General features: G+C 45.3%; 1 protein-coding gene, 1 non-coding gene and 1 pseudogene across 4 annotated transcripts; 1 reads left to right on the plus strand and 2 right to left on the minus strand.

Annotated features, from left to right (window-relative positions):
• Nucleotides 1-6,496: 6,496 nt before the first annotated feature.
• Nucleotides 6,497-15,549, minus strand: LOC133148577 (uncharacterized). Of its 3 annotated transcripts, XR_009712680.1 has the most exons (5): nt 14,660-15,549; nt 7,502-14,476; nt 7,220-7,315; nt 6,778-6,918; nt 6,497-6,710 (listed from the first exon to the last, which is right to left on the minus strand). XR_009712680.1 is itself a non-coding variant. In XM_061271615.1 (2 exons), exon 2 carries the CDS (start codon nt 12,565-12,567, stop codon nt 11,002-11,004), a length of 1,566 nt encoding a protein of 521 aa, XP_061127599.1. In that variant the 5' UTR covers nt 12,568-14,476; nt 14,660-15,549; the 3' UTR covers nt 7,322-11,001. The 3 variants fall into 3 exon arrangements, 1 of the variants encoding a protein (XP_061127599.1); XR_009712679.1 differs by having other exon boundaries at nt 6,497-6,918; XM_061271615.1 differs by lacking the exons at nt 6,497-6,710; nt 6,778-6,918; nt 7,220-7,315 and having other exon boundaries at nt 7,322-14,476.
• On the minus strand, nt 7,307-7,473 carry LOC133148582 (U2 spliceosomal RNA; annotated as a pseudogene).
• A 4,025-nt stretch (nt 15,550-19,574) lies between the features above and the next one.
• Nucleotides 19,575-19,646, plus strand: trnaq-cug (transfer RNA glutamine (anticodon CUG)). The gene has a single exon. It is a non-coding gene; the product is annotated as a tRNA-Gln (tRNA).
• The last annotated feature ends 241 nt before the right edge of the window (nt 19,647-19,887 follow it).

Below are 19,887 nucleotides of genomic sequence, written 5' to 3' on the forward strand. Positions count from 1 at the left end.
CCGCCTGTCGATCTCGCGCTCCATCCTGCCCTCACTCGGGAACAAGACCCCAAGATACTTGAACTCCTCCACTTGGGGCAGGATCTCATACCCGATCCGAAGAGGGCATCCCACGCTTTTCCGACCAAGGACCATGGCCTCGGATATGGAGGTGCTGACCCTCATCCCGACCGCTTCACACTCGGCTGCGAACTGCCCCAGTGAGAGCTGGAGATCACGGCTTGAAGAAGCCAATAGAACCACGTTGTCTGCAAAAAGGAGAGACACAATACGGAGGTCCTCAAACCGGACACGCTCAACGCCTCGGCTGCGTCTAAAAATTCTGTCCATAAAAGTTATGAACAGAATCGGTGACAAAGGGCAGACTTGGCGGAGTCCAACCCTCACTGGGAACAAATCCGACTTACTGCCGGAAATGCAGACCAAACTCTGGCATCGGTGATACAGGGACCAAACCGCCCTTATCAGTTGGCTCAGCACTCCGTACTCCCGAAGCACCCTCTACAGAACTTCCCGAGGGACACGGTCGAACGCCCTCTCCAAGTCCACAAAACACATGTGGACTGGTTGGGCGAACTCCCATGCCCCCTCGAGGATCCTGCCGAGGGTTTAGAGCTGGTCCACTCTTCCACGGCCAGGATGAAAGCCACACTGCTCCTCCTGAATCCGAGGTTCGACCTACCGACGGACCATCCTCTCCAGCACCCCTGAATAGACCTTACCAGGGAGGCTGAGGAATGTGATTCCCCTATGGTTGGAACTCACCCTCCGGTCCCCCTTCTTAAAGAGGGGAACCACCACCCCAGTCTGTCAATCCAGAGGCACCGTCCTCGATGTCCACGCAGTGCTGTAGAGGCGTGTCAGCCATGACAGTCCCACAACATCCAGAGCCTTTAAAAACTCTGGGCGGATCTCATCTACCCCCGGGGCCTTGCCCCCGGGGAGTTTTTAAATTACCTCAGTGAGTTCGACCCCAGAGATTGGAGAGTCCACCTCAGAGTCTCCAGGCCCTGTGTCAAGTGACATGGTGGTACGAGATGGTGTAAAATTAGGTATTGAATTTGGCCCAGGCACATTGGCTATCCCAAAACATGTAGTCGTTCAAAATTTCACCAGGAGATGGTGTTAAAGCTTGACATAGGGGTGACCTGATAGAAATGAACAAATCTAATAAATTAAACTGTTAGCAATTGGGAGGACACGACCTGCTCAAACGCGTAGCAAGGCACAATTTTGGAATATGAGTTTGCTATGCCATAATTTTAAGATGCAACAGCTTGACCAATATCAATATATGTGTTTAAGTTGGAGGAACCCATTATTGTGTTAAGTACTATTATGTGTTGAGACTGATCTTTATTAGACAAGATATATGTGATTCATGTTGCAATGTTTTGTCCAACCTGTATTTAACATTGGTGTTCCATCCATACCTGAATGTATTAAGTTGAGAGGAGACATTAAGGGCAAGTAAAGAACGAGCAAAACAGGAAACATCTGTTTCCGGTGATTGCCGCTTGAAGCAAGGTTGCCAAGACAACCAGTGGTTTCCAGCTGGCCTGGACAGGGATCAGCTAAGGAACATTCTCGAAGCTTCCAGAAAATTCCAAAAACTTCCAGAAAGGCCACCTCACGTACCGGTGAAGTTATTCCGATGAGGTAATGCCAGAAGCCTATAAATAGGTTGCCCGGACACAGAGCGGGCGCGCTTCTTCCTAGTCAGGGCGATGGCCGTGACGCTGGCCGGAGTAAAAGAACGAAGATGGATTTTTCATTCTTTTCTAGATTGAACCAAAATCTACTAAAATGAATTTCCAGAGTCTTCGAATTTGACTTTGTCAAATTTTGAGCTTCGAGGAAGGCAGAGGAAAAAGCCGCCCCGGGCATAAAGAAGAAGTGGCGACTTCTTTTTTACTTATCTGGCTACGGTCCTCACGGCCAGACCTTTCCTCTTTTTTAAACAGAATTCGGATTTTGGAACAAAGGAGAGCCGATCACTCGACTTGTTCAACCAAATAGGATTTTAGACCTTTAGTCTCGTCTCTTGTTCTGTGTGGGTGAGTCTTGTTATTTTGTTTTTTCGACTTATAATTCTTTTTCTGGCTTATTCATTAAATCTCTTAAGCCTTAATTTGGTATCGATTATTTCGTATTAACTATGTCGAGCATGGTTTTATATGCGGTAATTACAACTTTAAAATGTCTTTATTTCCCTATCATAGTCATTCTTTAAATCCGTTCAATTCTTTTTAAAGTGAAGACAGCTTTAATCCTTAACATCAGGAATTGTCAGATCTGGTTCGAAGTAGTTATCTTGAGCTCAGCTAGGGCGAGGGCGCTCTAGTAAATTAACAAATCCTTGAGGTCTTAACAAAGGCATCTGACGACTTGCCTCGAATTGAGTTACTCAGCTCGCGCGTCGGATGACTTGAAAGGGGTTGGCGTCGTAAAGAAATTAGATTGATTCTGGTAGAATTAATTTAACTCGGGTGGTCAGCTACGGACGAGTCCCTTCACCCTCGGCTCATTGAGCCTGTTACCGGGGAGCCGGATAAAAAGTGCCCGTTTGACACCTGCTTCCACAATGGAAGGTGTGTCGGTGGAATGGAGGAGGTCTTCGAAGTACTCTCCCCACCGACTCACGACGTCCCGAGTCGAGGTCAGCAGCACGCCATCTCCACTGTAAACCTCCTGAGACGCCGGATGGTGGACCAGAATTTCCTCAAAGCCGTCCGGAAGTCGTTCTCTATGGCCTCGCCAAACTCCTCCCACGCCCGAGTTTTTGCCTCAGCTACCGCCGAAGCCGCGTACCGCTTGGCCATCCGGTACCTGCCAGCTGCCTCTGGAGTCCCGCAGGCCAAAAAGGCCTGATAGGACTCCTTCTTCAGCTTGAAGGCATGCCTTAAAGCAGTGCTTCTCAAATAGTGGGGCGCGCCCCCCTTGGGGGGCGCGGTGCTATTCCTGGGGGGGCGCGTGTGACCCTGGGGAACAGGCTTTTTTTTTGGCAGTACTAGAATAAAGTGTAATTGCGCGTTTACTACAGCAGGGGGCAGTGGCGCTCTCATTGTTACTTCTGTCACGTTTGCGACAGTGCAACATTTTACGACTTACAAGACAAGTTAGGATAGTCACGGTGGGGAGGGGGGGCGCGAATAGTTTTCTTCTTGCTAGGGGGGGGCGTGACAGAAAATAATTGAGAAGCACTGCCTTAAAGGGTTCGGGGATTGCCGCCACAACAGGCACCAACCACCTTACGGCCACAGCTCCGGTCGGTTGCCTCAACAATAGAGGCACGGAACATGATCCACTCGGACTCAATGTCCCCCGCCTCCTCCGCAACGTGGGAAAAGCTCTGGTGGGAGTTGAAGTTCTTCCTTACAGGGGATTCTGCCAGACGTTCCCAGCAGACCCTCACTATACGTTTGGGCCTGCCAGGTCGGACTGGCATCTTCCCCCACCGTCGAAGCCAAACCACCACCAGGTGGTGATCAGTTGACAGCTCCGCCTCTATCCAAAATATGCGGCCGCAAAGCCGATGACATGACTACAAAGTCCATCATTGAACTGTGGCCTAGGGTGTCCTGTTGCAGAGTGCACACATGGACACCCTTATGTTTGAACATGATGTTCATTATTGACAATCTGTGTCAAGAACAGAAGTCCAATAATAGAACACTGCTCGGGTTCAGATCGGGGGGGGGGGGCGTTCCTCCCAATCACGCTCTTCCAGGTCTCACTGTCATTACCCACGTGAGCATTGAAGTCACCCAGTAAAACGATAGAGTCCCCAGACGGAGCGCTCTCCAGCACTTCTTCCAAGGACATCAAAAAGGGTGGGTACTCTGAGCTGCCGTTTGGTGCATAGACACAAACAACAGTCAAGACCCATCCCCCCACCCGAAGGCGGAGGGTTAAGGTTAGGGTTGTCTCTCATTGACCGAGGTGAACTCCAATGTTCAGGCGCCCAGCCGGAGGGCAATAAGTATACCCAAACCTGCTCTCACCGTGAGCAACTCCAGAGTGGAAGAGAGTCCAGGGCCAGCTTGTACCGGAACCCAAATGGGTGTGGAGGCAAGTCCGACCATGTCTTGTCGGAACCTTTCTGCCTCGCACACCAGCTCGGGCTCCTTTACAGCCAGAGAGGTGACATTCCATGTCCCAAGAGCCAGCTTCTGGAGCCAGGGATCGGTCCGCCAAGGTCTCTTCCCTTGGCCGCCGCCCAGCTTACACTGCACCCGACCCCTTTGGTCCCTCCCACAGGTGGTGAGCCCATGGGAAGGGGGACCCATGTTTCCTTTTCGGGCTGTGGCCGGCCGGGCCCCATGGGCGAAGGCCCGGCCACCAGACACTCGCCTTCGAGCCCCACCTCCAGGCCTGGCTCCAGAGGGGGGGCCCGGTAACCCGCGTCCGGGTGAGGAAAAACAAAATCCAATTGTGTTTTTCTTCATAAGGGGCTTGTGAGAGCCGGGCTTTGTCTAGCCCAGGGGTGGGCAAACTTTTTGACTCGCGGGCCGAACTGGGTTCTAAATTTGGACCGGAGGGCCGAACCAGGAGCAGATGGACGTAGTGTTTGTGTGAAGTAATATAAGCAACCTGTAAAGGTCATTTCATAAAGGATTTTGGCCTTTAGTAGGTAGTAAAGCATGGATATTCCAAACAAGTTTTTTGAAAACAAATGCATTTATTAACAGCATTAAAAAAAATAATAACTCACTAAAAAACTGCTATCAGTGATTCTCATAAAATATGACACTGTTATTATGAATAACAGTCTCCATCACTTCAGTGCCTGCAGGTCAGATTAATGAAAGATGTTTATCTTATGAGATCACATCAAACATTCTGACCAAATATATCATCTTCAAGAATCGGTGAAAACATACATCCAAATAAAGTAATCAAAATGGCAACACGGTGAGGGGCATCTGAAAGTCAGAGCAGAGTTTTAACTCACAAACACCTGGTAACAGAGTTGAGGAAACGGGAAACACTTCCTTAAAGTAAGCCTTAAGAACTTTACAGGTTAAGATTAGTCGCAAACAGGTGGTGCATCAATGTCCTTGAGCATCCTGCATTGTTTGAAAATGAGAATGGTCGTTAGTTTCAATCCCTGCTAAGGGTACAAATCATATTCAAAATGCATTTTTTAACAACAAACTTGAGAGCCTCCCCTTCATTTTTGGTGGGAACAGTGTTGTTGGTCTCCCTTTTTTGCTAGTGCGTCATAGTCTGGAGTAAAATTTGTTGTGGCAATTCTTAGGAGAGATCTGACGTGTTGGTCCGTTAACCTCAATCTGTGACGGGTTGATATTAATGTTCATGTGGCTGAACGTCACGTCGCGGACGTCGAGCCAAATTAGCAACACTTTTCTAAACACTCGGCACTGTCTCCACCTTGCTTTTCCTTGGGCGACTCATTTTAATAGAAGGATTCCAGGGGAAGGTTTGTAGGTGGCTTTAGCGTAAAACTGTATCTGAAAGTTCAGTGCGCAAATTACAAGAATGTTGTCATTACAGCCCACGCTCTAAATTCGGGACTGATACAAATAGAGCGCGGGTGCGTCATGTCCGTACTACTGAGTACGTACACGCACTTGTGAGTGTGCACTGGGCTTTCTGACACGGCTTCCGGTAGTAAATGCGCAGGCGAGCGGTTCCCCATCTACTGGGGAAACGCAGTCATTGCAGGCAAAATGACCAAAACAAATGTTTAATGATACAATTTATTCAGGGTTGGCGGGCCGGATTAAACGGTCCCGTGGGCCGGATGTGGCTTGTTTGCTATGGGTGACCCAACCAGGGGCATGAAGCCCCAGACAAATATTGTTTTTGAATAAAACCAATAACCACCCCCCTCAATTGCACACGCTCTTTACTGTTTACAAGCACAATCACAAGTACAAGTCATCTTCATCCATAAGCATATCAGTCTTTCCTTGTTAAAACACAGCATCCCTACAAAAAAAGAAATGTGTTTCATCAACTTTTAACTTCTTAATAGACAACGATGGTATTTATTTACATATTGAAACACACGTCCACCTCCTTCAATGTTACACGTGAATGCACATACAGAGAACTTTTATTCATTTTGATCAGGCTACATGAAGCAAAATATAAAGGTGAATGTAATTCTCATTAATGGAATAAATTGCTCCTTTTGACCAGCAGGGGGGGGGGGTGTTGTGTGCACATGAAGCCTCGAGAAATGAATCTATTTGCAAACCGTTTGGTGGGGAAGCCTCAAATCCTAACATCTTACATTGAGATCTGACCCCATCAAGTCATAATTGACTGCTTAATCCTGTAAGAATGAAGCGAACGGATTGAAATGGTTTTCTAACATATGAACTATTGATTTGACCAGTAGAGGGGGTGCACTGTTCCTGGAGGTACTGCAATACCAGGTCGATGTCTCCTAGGCTTGCCGTGTGCAGCTTTGAGAGTTGCTGCAGCCAGCCAGGCCTGGGTGGGGGGGGCGTGGGGGGGGGGGGGGTATCTGTCTGTGCTTCCTTACCAGCAAGTTTCTGGAAGTCCACATGGCGTCTTTGATGGCAACGACTGCTTTGTAAAGTCTTCTTGCTTGATTTTCAACGGGGTCAACGCATAGAGTACAAGGTCTGCAATCTGCGCTTACCTTGCGGGGAATTGCAGGTCGCCCACAGGTCTACGGCAGCCCTGCACTACCAGAGCAGGTCCCACACTGACTCCTGGGCACCACAGCCAGGTCAGGGGCACGCTGAGAGCGCTGACATGCCCCGAGAGTGCATAACGGACCTGACTGGGAGGACATCATGGGCCACCATCCATGACAGGTCCCGAAGTTTGTTTCGAGAGGGCGGGGTGGTTGACGTTGCGCCAAACTGTTGTGGGCTCGCCGAATGCAAGCCCGCGCACTGGACACACCGCTTCCCGCTCCTGTACGACAGAGATCATACATCTGTGATTTGTTAAAATTTCACTATATTCTTGCTCTAATTTAAAGTTCTTCAAAAACTTCTTGATTAAGGAATAAGAAGGTGGCAGGTTAAAAGACACAGGAATTCTTTGGTCGGTGGTTATTAGCTTTAGTTTCCGGAGGTATGAGTCCATCCAGAATCGTGTCATTGCTTGGCTTTTCGGTGCATTTGGTGTAAGGAGCGCGCTTCGCAGGTGCAGGGCAACATATCTGCTTCCGAGGCTTTAAGAAGAGCTTTAAGTCCGGCACTCCTTTTCCTACCTTTTTTTTGTTTTTCTTCATGGTGTCCCTCTTCAGTCTCTCCAACTTGGATTTCCAGATGAAGTAAAAAATGGCTCGGTCCAACTCTAGAAGTGCCTTCATTGTTGGGATGAAAACAGAACTGATTAGTAAAACCAAGGGTAAAATCACCATTCTTATGGTTAAAATTCTCTCTTCTATGGTCAGCTCTCTTAATCCGCCAAACCCAAGAACAGATACTACACCTGATTTTAGCCAAAAGGCCGAAAAGCGATGGAGTATACGAGTGATGGACTCGCTTACATGTCACGAACGGAGTGTGGAAATGGAGCAGGGGGACCAAGTGCAGCTTGGACCACGGTTTATTGAAGCAAACTCAAAAGACTCTGCAAACTGACAAGACTTACTAACAAAACCAACAACAGAGACGTGAGACAAAAAGACAGGGTGACATTACCAAGACAGGAACCAAAAAAACCTCATGACAGTAACAAACACATCAATGCTCCGACAGGGAGTGATACACAGACAGGACTTAATATACAAGACAGGTAACAAGAGGCAGGTGAGAATGATCACACTGATCATGGGCACACAGGAGGGGAGGGGTGAGCACACAGACACACGGACAAAACTATGACAACATGGACGTGACCGGGGACGAGTCATGACATTACAGCAGTGCTTCTCAAATAGTGGGGCGCGCCCCCCTTGGGGGGCGCCGTGCTATACCTGGGGGGGCGCGTGTGACCCTGGGGAACAGGCTTTTTTTTTTGCAGTACTAGAATAAAGTGTACTCGCGCATCTTCCCAGCAGGGGGCAGTGGCGCTCTCATTGTTACTTCTGTGACGTTTGCGACAGTGCAACATTTTACGATTTACAAGACAAGTTAGGATAGTCACGGTGGGGAGGGGGGGGCGCGAAAAGTTTCCTTCTTGCTAGGGGGGGGCGTAACAGAAAATAATTGAGAAGCACTGCATTACAGGCTTCCCTGTCTACCCATTCTCACCAACGGTTTGTTAGAATAGGACTCGAGTCTTGCTTTATTAGCTTTCTCTTCTCTATGACACCCTTTGCACATATGTAGAAGTCGCTCTCAGTTAAGACTACAAGGTCACACGTTATCACACCAGCTAGGCCAGGGGTGGCCAACCAGTCAGAGACTAAGAGCCACATTTTTTACTGTGTCATCGCAAAGAGCCACATCATACAACTGAGCACACATGAACACCCCCTCCCCACACACACACACACAAACACGCACACCCACACACACACGCACACACACACACACACCCCTCTGCTCAGCCAAATTTATTGTGTGACATTATTATGTCACGCACCAACATGATAATGACAAATTGACTCCTACAGTACTAAAACCACAGACCAAAGACCACATTTTCAACAATGAACATTGTCTGCATTGTCTCACACAGACAAACTCAGTTCAACAAATTCCACAAACAAAAACATACGTTTTTCCACTTACTATGTGTGGCGGGACAGACCATTCGTTTTAGTTTGTCATTTTCAGGAGACAAGATTTCAATAACGTCACTGAGGCATATTTTAACGAACTCCACTTCATTGTATGGCTTTTTAGCCCGTGCAATATTCCAAGTCAGTTGAAACAATGCAAGTGTGACAGTCTCTGAGTGCTTCGTAATTTTTTTGAAAAACTGTACCTATTTTTCTGCCTGACTTTTCAAAGTCTCCAAACTTGTGCTTGCGAAATATCAGTCCCTTTTGCAAAGTCCTTATCGATATTGGCATGAAGTGAGCTGAAGTGGCGCTGACCATTTGAAGCTTTTAAATGCGCCAATGACGTCCGACATATCAGGCAGAATGGCTTGCCATAGCGTTCAACAAAAAACAACTTTAACTCTGTTAAAAACATCCTGTGTTCATCGTCATATATTCGTTTAGCTGTGCATTTTTTCTTTGCCATTTTGGCAAGCGTCGTGTCAGCTTTTCTGGACCTAATGGGCCCCCGTAGTCACAGTCGCCATTCATTAAAAAGCCAGCAAAACCAATCGCTCTGTTTGTCCCTCCTCCTTTGCGGGATTTCACCTCACGCGCATGCGCGTTTGACCAAAATACCATATTGAACTCAAGCGAAGCAAATACGCACGAAAAATAAACACAAATGTTGATATGAACGTAAAAGAGCCGCATGAAACCAGCCAAAGAGTCGCATGCGGCTCGCGAGCCGCGGGTTGGCCACCGCTAGGCTAGGCAGAGTCGCCTCCTTGCAGGAAGGCGGCCCAGAGTAGTATAAAGAACCTTGGCGCTGGGAGAGGGACCTTCTTTTGCATCTCGCCGAAAGGGGTCCACAGCTGTACATCGATTATTCTGGCAGACATTAAATAGTTAAACTGTGAAGTGCTTCTCTTCTGGGCACTAATAAATCGGCAAACTTGTCTGCTGACTTATTTGTTCACGCTTCTTCACCCGCAGTAATGCATGTAGTTCACGAAGCATATATGTGTATACTTTCAGCAGTCTCTATCCAAATACACAGTGTAGGTACCTATTAAAAGTGTAGTCCCGATGAACATGAAAGGCAAAGATTGATAATTCACAAAGAACTTTCCATGGTCATCATATCTACCTAACGGCTGCGCCGAAAGAGTTGGGCCAGAAGAATAGAGCGGAACTCATGCAGAAGTGCATGAACACCACCTTGTTGAAAGAATAAAACCAACACAATGCATGAATTCATGACAAATGACATACCAGCAAATCAGGAGGACTTCTGCTGTTGCCTTTGCGAGACCAGTTCAGATAGGCGTTATCACGAATTTATAAAACAGGTGTGTTCGGACCTCCACAGTGGAGGCTCTGCTGAACCCCTGAGACCGACTCACCGAACTCATAGAGTTTGACCGAATCCAGGTTAAGAACCACTGGTTTAGAGGCTGTTATTTCTGCAAAAGGAGGAACTACTAAATATTGATGTCATTTTTCTGATGGGGTTTCCAAATGTATGCACCTGCCTACTTTTGTTTAAATAAAGATTGCACACTGTCTGCAAATCCTATAAACTGCATTTCACTTCTCAAATAGCACTGTGTTGATCACTGCCGTCATCGGCCATGCATGGATTCGGGCCATCTGATTGGTTCCTTTGCCCCCCCCGCCCCCCATACACACACAGGAATTGGTTAGGACTTCATTAGTAAGTGTTAGGAATCGTTTTGGCTCTCCGTTCAGAGCAAGGAACGAGCCACTAGCCCCACGGGAAGTTGTCATTTTCTGTAAGCTTGTGTGTATGTAGATTCAAACTGGGATTGCAGCCGCCTCGATGCTATATTATGGCCAATATGCAGTTGCATGTTTAGGGTCTTTTTTCTAGGATCTTCAGCCACGACACCCAGGCAGATGTTGATATTAAAATGTTGGTGGAACTATCCAATAACTACGCAGATCTGATGATCCCTAATACTTGAGCTGAGACAAAATTGGAAAGACTATTTGTTGACAGTGTCTGTGAGTTACTTCAACCCAAAAGTTCACATAAACTACACATAGCTAATGTTGACCACAAAATGGCATGTAAGCTGGCCAGGAGTCCTGGAATCTTCTGATCTGTAGACAGATGCGTTACCCATTGCTCCACGAGCCCCACGGGAATATGTGGCTTGTAAGCTTGTAACACTTTTGCAAAAATGAAAATAAAAAATAGGTGACATTATTTGAATATGCCATGATGCTTTATTCTTTGCGCCACTCGCCCTACAAGTTACGGCTATTGACCGTAGACTTGTGTGGAAAATCGTCATTGTCCAAAAGATGTCAGTTTAGCAATAGTGAGCAAGGGAGAAATTCTTCAAAGTAATTTGATTATGCCATGACCCAGATTCGAACCAGGGATCTGCACAGCCAACTATACTCCGGCCCAAGTCTGTTCGTTGAGCGAAAGACTCATTATCTTTTCCTGACACCACTTCTCTGGGCAACAGGGCCTGAGAACAGTTGTAGCCTATGAGCAGGCCAATCTCACAGTCACATAAAGGAGTGATCTCTCCGGCAAGGTGCTCTAGGTGAGGCCATGATCTTGCTGTCTCAGGTATGGGGACATGACTTAGGTTTGCAGGAATAAACTCTCTTGTGTAGGTTACTGGGAGAGATATTTTCCTTGTCTCATTATAACCTCTGACCTGCAGTCCAGTTAACTTCTGACTCTGGATGACGGTATCTTTGGATGACATCGTGGAGAGCTTTAATTGCACAGCCTGTTTCTTTGTAACTAACACTTTTGCCGTTTCTTGCAGGATGAAGGTGGTGTCGCTTTGGTTGTCCAATAGAGCGTATACGAGCACTTCCTGCTCTGGATTACTTGCTGTGGACAGCCATACAGGAACAACTGTGGAGGAATAGGTGCTCCTCTTGTCTTGCACCACTCTGTTAGCTGTTGCCTCTACTGGTGTCTCTTCTTTCTCTTCAGACTCTGATAAGTCTTCCTTCTCCTTTGTGCGCTCCTTTTTCTTAAAGCGTCTCCCACTCTCCTTTCTTTCGCCATCCTCTTGTTCTTTCCTATTGTCTTCCCTTGGACGATTTTCATGTAGACATGTTGGATGCTTCCTTTTGCATGTCTCACAAATGCTTCTCTTCTCACAGTTCTTGGACTGATGTCCTGATTTCAAACATCCAAAGCAGAGCTTGTTTGTTTTCACAAACTTGACTCGTTCTGCAGTTGTCTCTTTCAAGAACTTTCGACATGTCTGTAAGCCATGATTTGACTTCTCACAGAATACACATCCTTTAGCATCTGTTTTCTCTTCAGAGCTACTTGCTAGCACCTTGGCACCAACACTTTGTGTTTTTTGTGGCTTCTCCATTCCACCATCTCCAGACTTCAGAGCGTGAAGGGAGGTAATCGGATTACAAGCGATATCGGCTTCCTCTGTGACGAATTCCACGAACTGATCGAAGCTGGGGAAAGTCTCATTTTCCTTTTCCATCCTGGTCACCCTTCGGTTCCATCTTGCTGTAAGCCAGTCGGGAAGCTTGGAGAGCATTCGTTGGTTTTCACCACAGTCGTTAAGGACCTCCAGGCTCTTTATTTGCGACATGGCTGCTTGGCAGCCTCGAAGGAAGTCTGAGAACTCTCGTAGCTGAATGCTTTCCTTGGGTCCTATCTTTGGCCATGAGGCCAGCTTATCTCTGAACGCCTTAGCAACCATAAAGGAGCTTCCAAATCTTTTTTCCAGGACACTGAGCGCTGTCTGATAGGCTGCATCTGTTCCTAGAAGGAAGTATCCCTCAATGGCTTTCCTTGCTGGTCCGCCAACATATTTTTGTAGGTAGTAGATTTTTTCGTTCGCTGGTATATTCTTTCTGCCTATCAGCGTTTGAAAGGACATTTTTCAGCCCTTGTACTTTAGTGGATCCCCACTGAAAACAGCAGGCTCTGGTGCTGGGAGACGGCTTACACTGAAGGACTCTGCTAGTACCTTGGCGAAATCAGTTGTGCTATCCTCTTTGGGAGTAGTTATAGATGATTGCATCCTTGTGATTAGTTGTGGCGGGACAGCAGGTTTTGAGTCGAATGTAAGCCTTTCTCGTTTGGGCTTATAATCCTTGAATAGATCCAGCAAGTCTGAGGTTGAGCCTTGTTCTTGTTTATACACTTCTAGTTTGGCCTTGGCGGCATTTATCTTTTTTATGGTCTCTAAGCGTTCTATCTTTCTGCGCTTTTCTTCCAAGACCTGTTTATTTGCAGCACATTCTTCTTCTTCTTGTGCAAGCCTTTGTCTACATTGCTCTTCTTCTTGTGCACGTTCCTTTTCTTGTTGCACAAGCCTTTGTCTGTACTCAGCTTCTAGGTTTCTGAGTTCACGTTCCTCACGCTCCACTTGCTCTTGGACTTCCAAAGTGGCTTCATTTGCTGCTAATTCTGCTGCAGCTTCACTTATTTTTGAAGATTTACATGAGGATTTACTTGAGAGTGATGATCTTGAGCTTGCACTGCATGCTTCTGATACTTCTAATGAGAACACAGAGCCAGTTTCAAACCACTTTATTTCTTGCTCGTTATCTTTGTCTTGGAGATGATTCCAAGCATGCTCTAATATCTGCCTTGAGACATTGTCGCAGGTGTCTGTTCGACGGCGTGTCTCTTTATCAGGGATTATGCATTTGCGCAGGTCTTCGTACGCCTGCTGTACATCATTTGATGCTTCTTTTACCTTGTTGATGAGAGTTTGTAGGTTCTCTTGAGAAGAGGCTCCCTCTATCTCCTTCCTTGATTTCTTAGCAAGAATCTTCCACTTGTCATAGGTACGTGAGAAACGATGTTGGAGACCTTTGAGTTTAGTCTCTTCGAGTTCTTGTCCCTTCTCAGTGAGCTTTCTTGATCTTTCACTTCTTCTTATTTCATCTTCTGGGGCAGGTTGTTTGCCTTCACTTATTTCAGTCTCCCCCTTAAGAGTTTTACCTGCTTGCTCACTATCAGCATCCTCAATGCCTTCTAAGATTGGAGTTATCCCTTCTATCTTGGACACATCCATTTTTAGGAAGTCTCATGAACTCAGTATTTATTAAGATTATTAATTTATCTATTATTTTTTATTACGATTTTGCATGAAATTTAAGCTATATGAACTGATTTTCTTTAAACTCAAGTATAAATCTGATTTACTAATGTAATGATGTTATAGTTTTATCACTTGACTACAGTAGGCTATCTTGAATTACTACTGACTCCTGTAATTTACTTTATCAACCAACCTGTCTAATATATTGACTAAATGTACAATAAACTTAATTTTCATTGCAATGACTTAATCACTTAAATGTTGTTCTACACCTTTAAATGTTTGCAAATGAACTTGTTTTCAAATGCTATGAATGGTCGTTCACACCTCAATCAGACATTACTAGGTGCAAATAAGCAAGCACTTAAACCTTACAACATGCACACATCACCATAACATTGCACAATTTAGCACTTGTAGGTCCCTTTACAGCAATTGAGGCTAGTCCACCTTTAAACATTTAACTTGTTCAAATGTTTTACTTATTGTTGACTGGCACCCAAAGCTCTCTGGACTCAGGTAGCTACTTGTGTAGGCAGGTGAATGTACAGTCTCTTATCTGTCCGATGGAAGAGGTGAGTGAAGTGACTTGCTTGTAGCTCTGCCGAACAACGTCTTGTTCTGGCGCCGGGCTGGCTGAGTTCTCACTGTAGCTCCCTCTTGTCAATCAGGTGTACAAGCAGTTCTTCAAAACGGGCATTTATTCAACTCCTTCTCCACACACATGCCGTGAGAACTAAAAGACATAAAGACTATTAACATAAAACGTTCTCACAGAGAAAAATAAACGTTACACAGAAAATAACTTAAATCTGCTCATGCACTTAAAACACATTCGTCATGTTCTTGCTAACATAACATAGCATGGCTAACATCATGGCTAATATCATGGCTAACAACTAATATGACAAAGGATTACCTCATTGCCGCATTTGCTCGAGGGAGAAAACGAAAAAAAACGTAAATCTTGACAATACAGATCTTCAAAACTCTGGTTTAACCAATAAACAAAAATGTTATCAGAAAAGAAACAAAAGAAGCATTCCTTGCATTCTTCATCACTTGCTTTTGCAAACGGAAAACGTTGCCACGCCGTGGCTCAAAATCAGACACTCGCCCTTGTGTAACTCTCAAAAAGGAACCGCTAACACAAAAACTAAAATTGGTTCCCACTTGGAAACAGAGCCTGGCTCAAACGTTCCATATCAGTGCATTTTCTTATGGCAGCTACACTAAGAATGTTTAAATAGTTACACTATTCTATGGCACACACTAAGAATAAAATACATTTTAATTCCAACAAAAGGAGGAGGAAGACTCATGGATAAAACTGACATTTTTAGGGAGGACGCGAGGAGTCAACGGTGGTTCGTAACTACAAGATGAGCGATCAAACAGGAAAACGAGAGGGAAGTCTGTCCGCCGCCCATCTAGCTCCTCCACATAGTATGAGATTTGAGACATGATGTGCCATTGACATTTTTTATGCGAGAACGATTCGATATGAGTTACGGTGTAATCGATGGCGCAATGCGTGGCCGGCCCGAGAGGCTCCAAAGCTGAGCCGGCCTCCAGGAGCAACTCCTGCTGGGCTGCAGGGATGCTGGTTTCGTCTGCAATTCTCTGCTGCAGTTTGTCCACCGTCTCGTCATCTGTGACGCCGTACTTCAAGATCTAGGCGGTGGTCATGTTTAAAACCTGCGAAGAATAGACCATAAATTAAACTAAAATGAGTTGAGAGAACCACTATGCCAGTGGCTCTTGAATTTCTTACAAGTCACGAAACATTCAATATTATTCTAAGCCACATTGAACTTTGACACTGGGATGACAATGACAACTGAGAAAAATGTCAGAAAAAATGAACTGTTGAACCAATATGAGGCACATTTAAATTAAGCATACTATGTATCGGCATACATTTACATTCAATAGTTACATATATCAAGCACATTCAAATGATCACTTAATATAAAAAAAAAAAACTTCATATGTTTTGGTCACAAATCTCATTCATTTAACAAATCACCCGCAATATATATTGATAACATTCCTATAACTAACGTGTGTTAGTTCTACCAATTTAAGAAGGCTCTGAAATCACTTATCTTAGACACTTTCCATATGGTATGCCTTATGAACCTGGATCCATTCATTATTCTCTTTAGTTATTGTTTTAATGTGTTTTTTCCCTATTGTTGTATGTTGTATGCCAGGGGTCACCAACCTTTCTTGATTCGAAAGCAACCGTAGCGCGTCGCCGACCGCGCAACTGCACCGCACTGGTCGCATTATTGTGACAGAGCGGTCGCTGAAATTTCGAAAATATTTTTAAAGTCCTGATGTACTTTCCAAAATTTAAGTGGACCTCAGTGCGCAGGGACCTTAATTTGGTCCGATCACGCAACCGCAGCGCGCTGGGCTCTCACTGTTGCATTGTTTTAGGAGCGTCTTTGTGTTTTAGGACTTTGCTGCTCCCACTTGCTTCCTTTGGAGGCATGATTAGAGTTGTTGCAATCCTCAGAGTAACGAGAATGTAATAACGAAGGGAGTCAGTGGTTATGGGGTCCTCTCGGCTCGCGAGATTCGACAATTGAATTTCGTTCGACATCCGGGGCAAAAAATTTGTGAATTTCTTGTTTTAATGCTGATTAGTTCGAGAACCGGGACGTTTGAAAATACGCTCCACTGTGCAACAGTTTAACACCAACTTTCGACGAGGATGGTATTTGAACCCATGCATGGAGAGCACAATGGATTAGCAATCCATCGCCTTAACCTCTCCGCCACCTCGTCTTGTTCATCTGGCGTTGACAATACACGTTATGTACGTTGTGCCAAGATACTTTGTGAAGCCTGAAAATCCGACGAGGATGTGATATGAAATGATGAGTGGAGAGCACAGTGGAGTAGCAACCCATCGCCTAAATATCTCAGCCATCGCATCTCATGCATGAGTTGTATGGGCGACATGATATGGCATGTACGGTGTAGTATAAGCTACAAGGGAAAATGATACGATACTTTAGATGTGAAACGAAGAAGAGCTAAGCCACAAAAGAAGTGACACTGTCAACAAAGAAAAATATTTGTTCAATGTTGTCTCACCCCAAATCTTTGGGATCCTCGGATCTGCGCAGTTGGATAGTTCCATCACCATTTTAACATCAAAATTCTTTCATGGTCTGCATGTCGGCTGAAGATCCCAAAGAAAAGACCATACATTTCTTGTATGCTATTGCATGATCGTATAGCGTTATGGCCGTAGCATCCCCGGAACGAAGCTGGGTCATGGGGTAATTAAATTACCCTTCTGAATTTGTCCATTGTTCACTGTTACCAAACAGTCTTCTGTTGAACACAAGCTTCCAGACATTACGTCCACCTACGTTTTAACATCAACTTTATTTCATAAAGTTCTTCCTAATTCATCTTGGCGAAACTTTCTTAGGCGTTCCCATCTTTTTTTAGGGCCGGCTGCCACGAGGAAGCGGTCGACACACAATTATGACCCTGAAAGGACTCGTCTATGATATTAATCAGAATTCATTAATCACTGAAATGCAGTCCTCAGGTCCATGTCATATTCGCTACCAATCGGAATGTAACGAAGCTGTTTCTACCCAGTCACGAACTGGGGACTTTTCGCGTGTTAGGCAAACGTGATAATCACTACACTATGGACACATCTGCTACAGTGGTCCACCTTACTTACTGGACCAAAGGTGAGTGCTACTGGGCACCAAGCGCACCCGAACCATCACTATTTCAGATCTTTACGGTTACTCCCTCATTCATTCACATGTTCGGTGAAACCTCCCCAAGTCCCCACTCAAACATGCAAAGCATACGATTCGACATGAAAGCAAATCCAATTGTATCATGTAAGGACTTTTGACTTGTGATCTGGTGCTCCCTGTGTGGAGTTTGTAGGTTCTCCCCGTGCCTGCGTATGTTTTCCCCGGGTTTTCCTCCCACATCACAAAAACATGCTTGGTCAGCCGATTTAGTAATCCAAACTGCCCATAGGTGTGAGTGCAAGTGCGAATGATTGTTTGTCTCTGTGTGCCCTGCGATTGTCTGGCAACCAGTTACAACGTGTCCCCCGCCTACTGTCCGATGACTGCTGGGATAAGCTCCAGCACGCCTGCAACCCCCCGCGGTACAGATAATGGACGGAATGGATGGAATTGAATGGCAATCAGTTTAAGGCCTGAAGAGGGAGCAACAGCAATCTGCAGATACTCTTATTAGTTTATACAAACATATATACTTCATCATATCGATCAATGTCTAAATAATTTACCCAAACATAGTCGCTCAATCAGAGCACAGACACGGCACTCAGAACTTTGTGACTTTCACTTACACATAGGCAGTGAGCAGAGACACGGCACATGACACATAGTCACAAAACATTCAGTAAAGAACAGGACATTCAGATGATAACAGAACAGACCTTCACCTTCCCTCCCATTCCCTTCCTAGTTCCCGCTTTTGGTCAGTATAAAGCCTTCTGATTTGAAGTTTGATGTTGTTGTTTCATCTGCTGAAGTGCCTTGTGCACTGACTGCCATTAAAGAACCTAATATATGTTACAAATACTGTTACTCCACATTTTTTGTTTTCCTTGCTTAACGATGGACATCTTGAACAAAACGCAACAGGCCGTTTTAGCTATACTATTCACGGCCTCGGCTCGGCAAACTGAGGTTCAATTCCCCGACGCGGAGTCTAACATGAAAAGGATCATAAGACTTGTTTCCAACCAGGGACCTTCAGCGTGTGAGGGAATGTGATAACCACTACACCATGGAAACGGCGCTGATACACATAGCCTTTTGAAGAGCCTGGCAAAAGTTAAAGAAAAGTGTGAAGTCTGGTTTTCACCCAGTCTCAAATCAGGTACCCTTTAGCGAAACGACTCAGCTTGGACTCGGCAAATCGGGCTTCAATTCCCCGACACAGAGTTTATTTCTTTGTATGGAAAAATGCTTTTGCTGGCACAGTTTTGAAAAGCAAATCAAAAAGTTCATAAGTGCCTGCTTTCTTCTTCACTCACTTTTGTTGAACTTTTGCCGGGCTTCTCAAAATGCTTTGGACGTCACAGCAATTTCCATAGCGTAGTGGTCATCATGTTCTTCTAAGACGCGAAACGCCCCCTGTTGGAGACTGGGTGGAAACAACATTTTTTTAATTTATTTGTCAGTGTTGTCTGCTTTGCAAAGTGTGCCAGGGACACCTCGGCAAACAGGAGCCAGAAGCTCTCTGAGTCAGCAACAGCCAGGTGTGCGACACTCCGCTACAATGCTCCCCTGACCACGTGTAGGCCGAAACCAGCCTCTAATCTGTGTTTCCATATTTTTTTTTTTTTCCTTAAACTGTCAAGCCAACACTTTCCTTCTTGGCTTGGCCAGCTGACTGCAGACCCACTCCAGCACTGCCTCCAGTTCATCCATCCAAGAAGACATTCAAGTGAGTGCAATTTATCAGGGTACAAACTACTGGAGCTTAAACTGTTGGTTCATGGTCACCCCTTATGACCCCCTTATCAATCAATCAATCAATCAATCAATCAATCAATCAATCAATGTTTGCATGCTGTGATTGTGAGCACTTTGAATCTAGCAATCCAAGTTCAAGTCTTGGTGGAACTTCCAATTTGTTGTCATTTACATGGAACAAAAATTTGAAAATTCCAATTCAGTACTTTGTGTACAGCCCTATGATTGTGTAAACCCTGCCTCCACTACTTTTGTCAATTTCGTAAAATGACCGCCTTAGTTAGTGCATTGTGCTCGGAAAAATTATGCTCCTCCTTCAGTCATTGCCAGGGTTCTATGGTGTAATGGTGAGCACTCTGGACTCTGAATCCAGTGATCTGAGTTCAAGTCTCGGTGGGACCTCAAATATTTTGTCATTTAGCTGGGAAAAATTCGCAGATGGCAGCAGCTTGTGTGCTGCCCCATGAATTCGTATGCTTCCCTACACCTGAGGGTTCCATGAGCGCTCTAGACTCTGAATCCAGTGATCTCAGTTCTAGTCTCGGTTGGACCTCAAATCTTTAGTCATATACAGTCATATGCAAAAGTTTAGGCACCCCTAATCAATTTCTTGATTTTCTTTTTAAATCCTTGGCTGTTCGGA

The sequence above is a fragment of the Syngnathus typhle genome, unplaced genomic scaffold (genome assembly GCF_033458585.1).
Source record: "Syngnathus typhle isolate RoL2023-S1 ecotype Sweden unplaced genomic scaffold, RoL_Styp_1.0 HiC_scaffold_117, whole genome shotgun sequence".
In the NCBI taxonomy this organism is placed as follows: Eukaryota; Metazoa; Chordata; class Actinopteri; order Syngnathiformes; family Syngnathidae; genus Syngnathus; species Syngnathus typhle.

Coding starts and splice junctions, on each gene's coding strand:
- LOC133148577 (XM_061271615.1), bottom strand. CDS start 12,567: ATGTCCTTTCAAACGCTGATAGGCAGAAAGAATATACCAGCGAACGAA.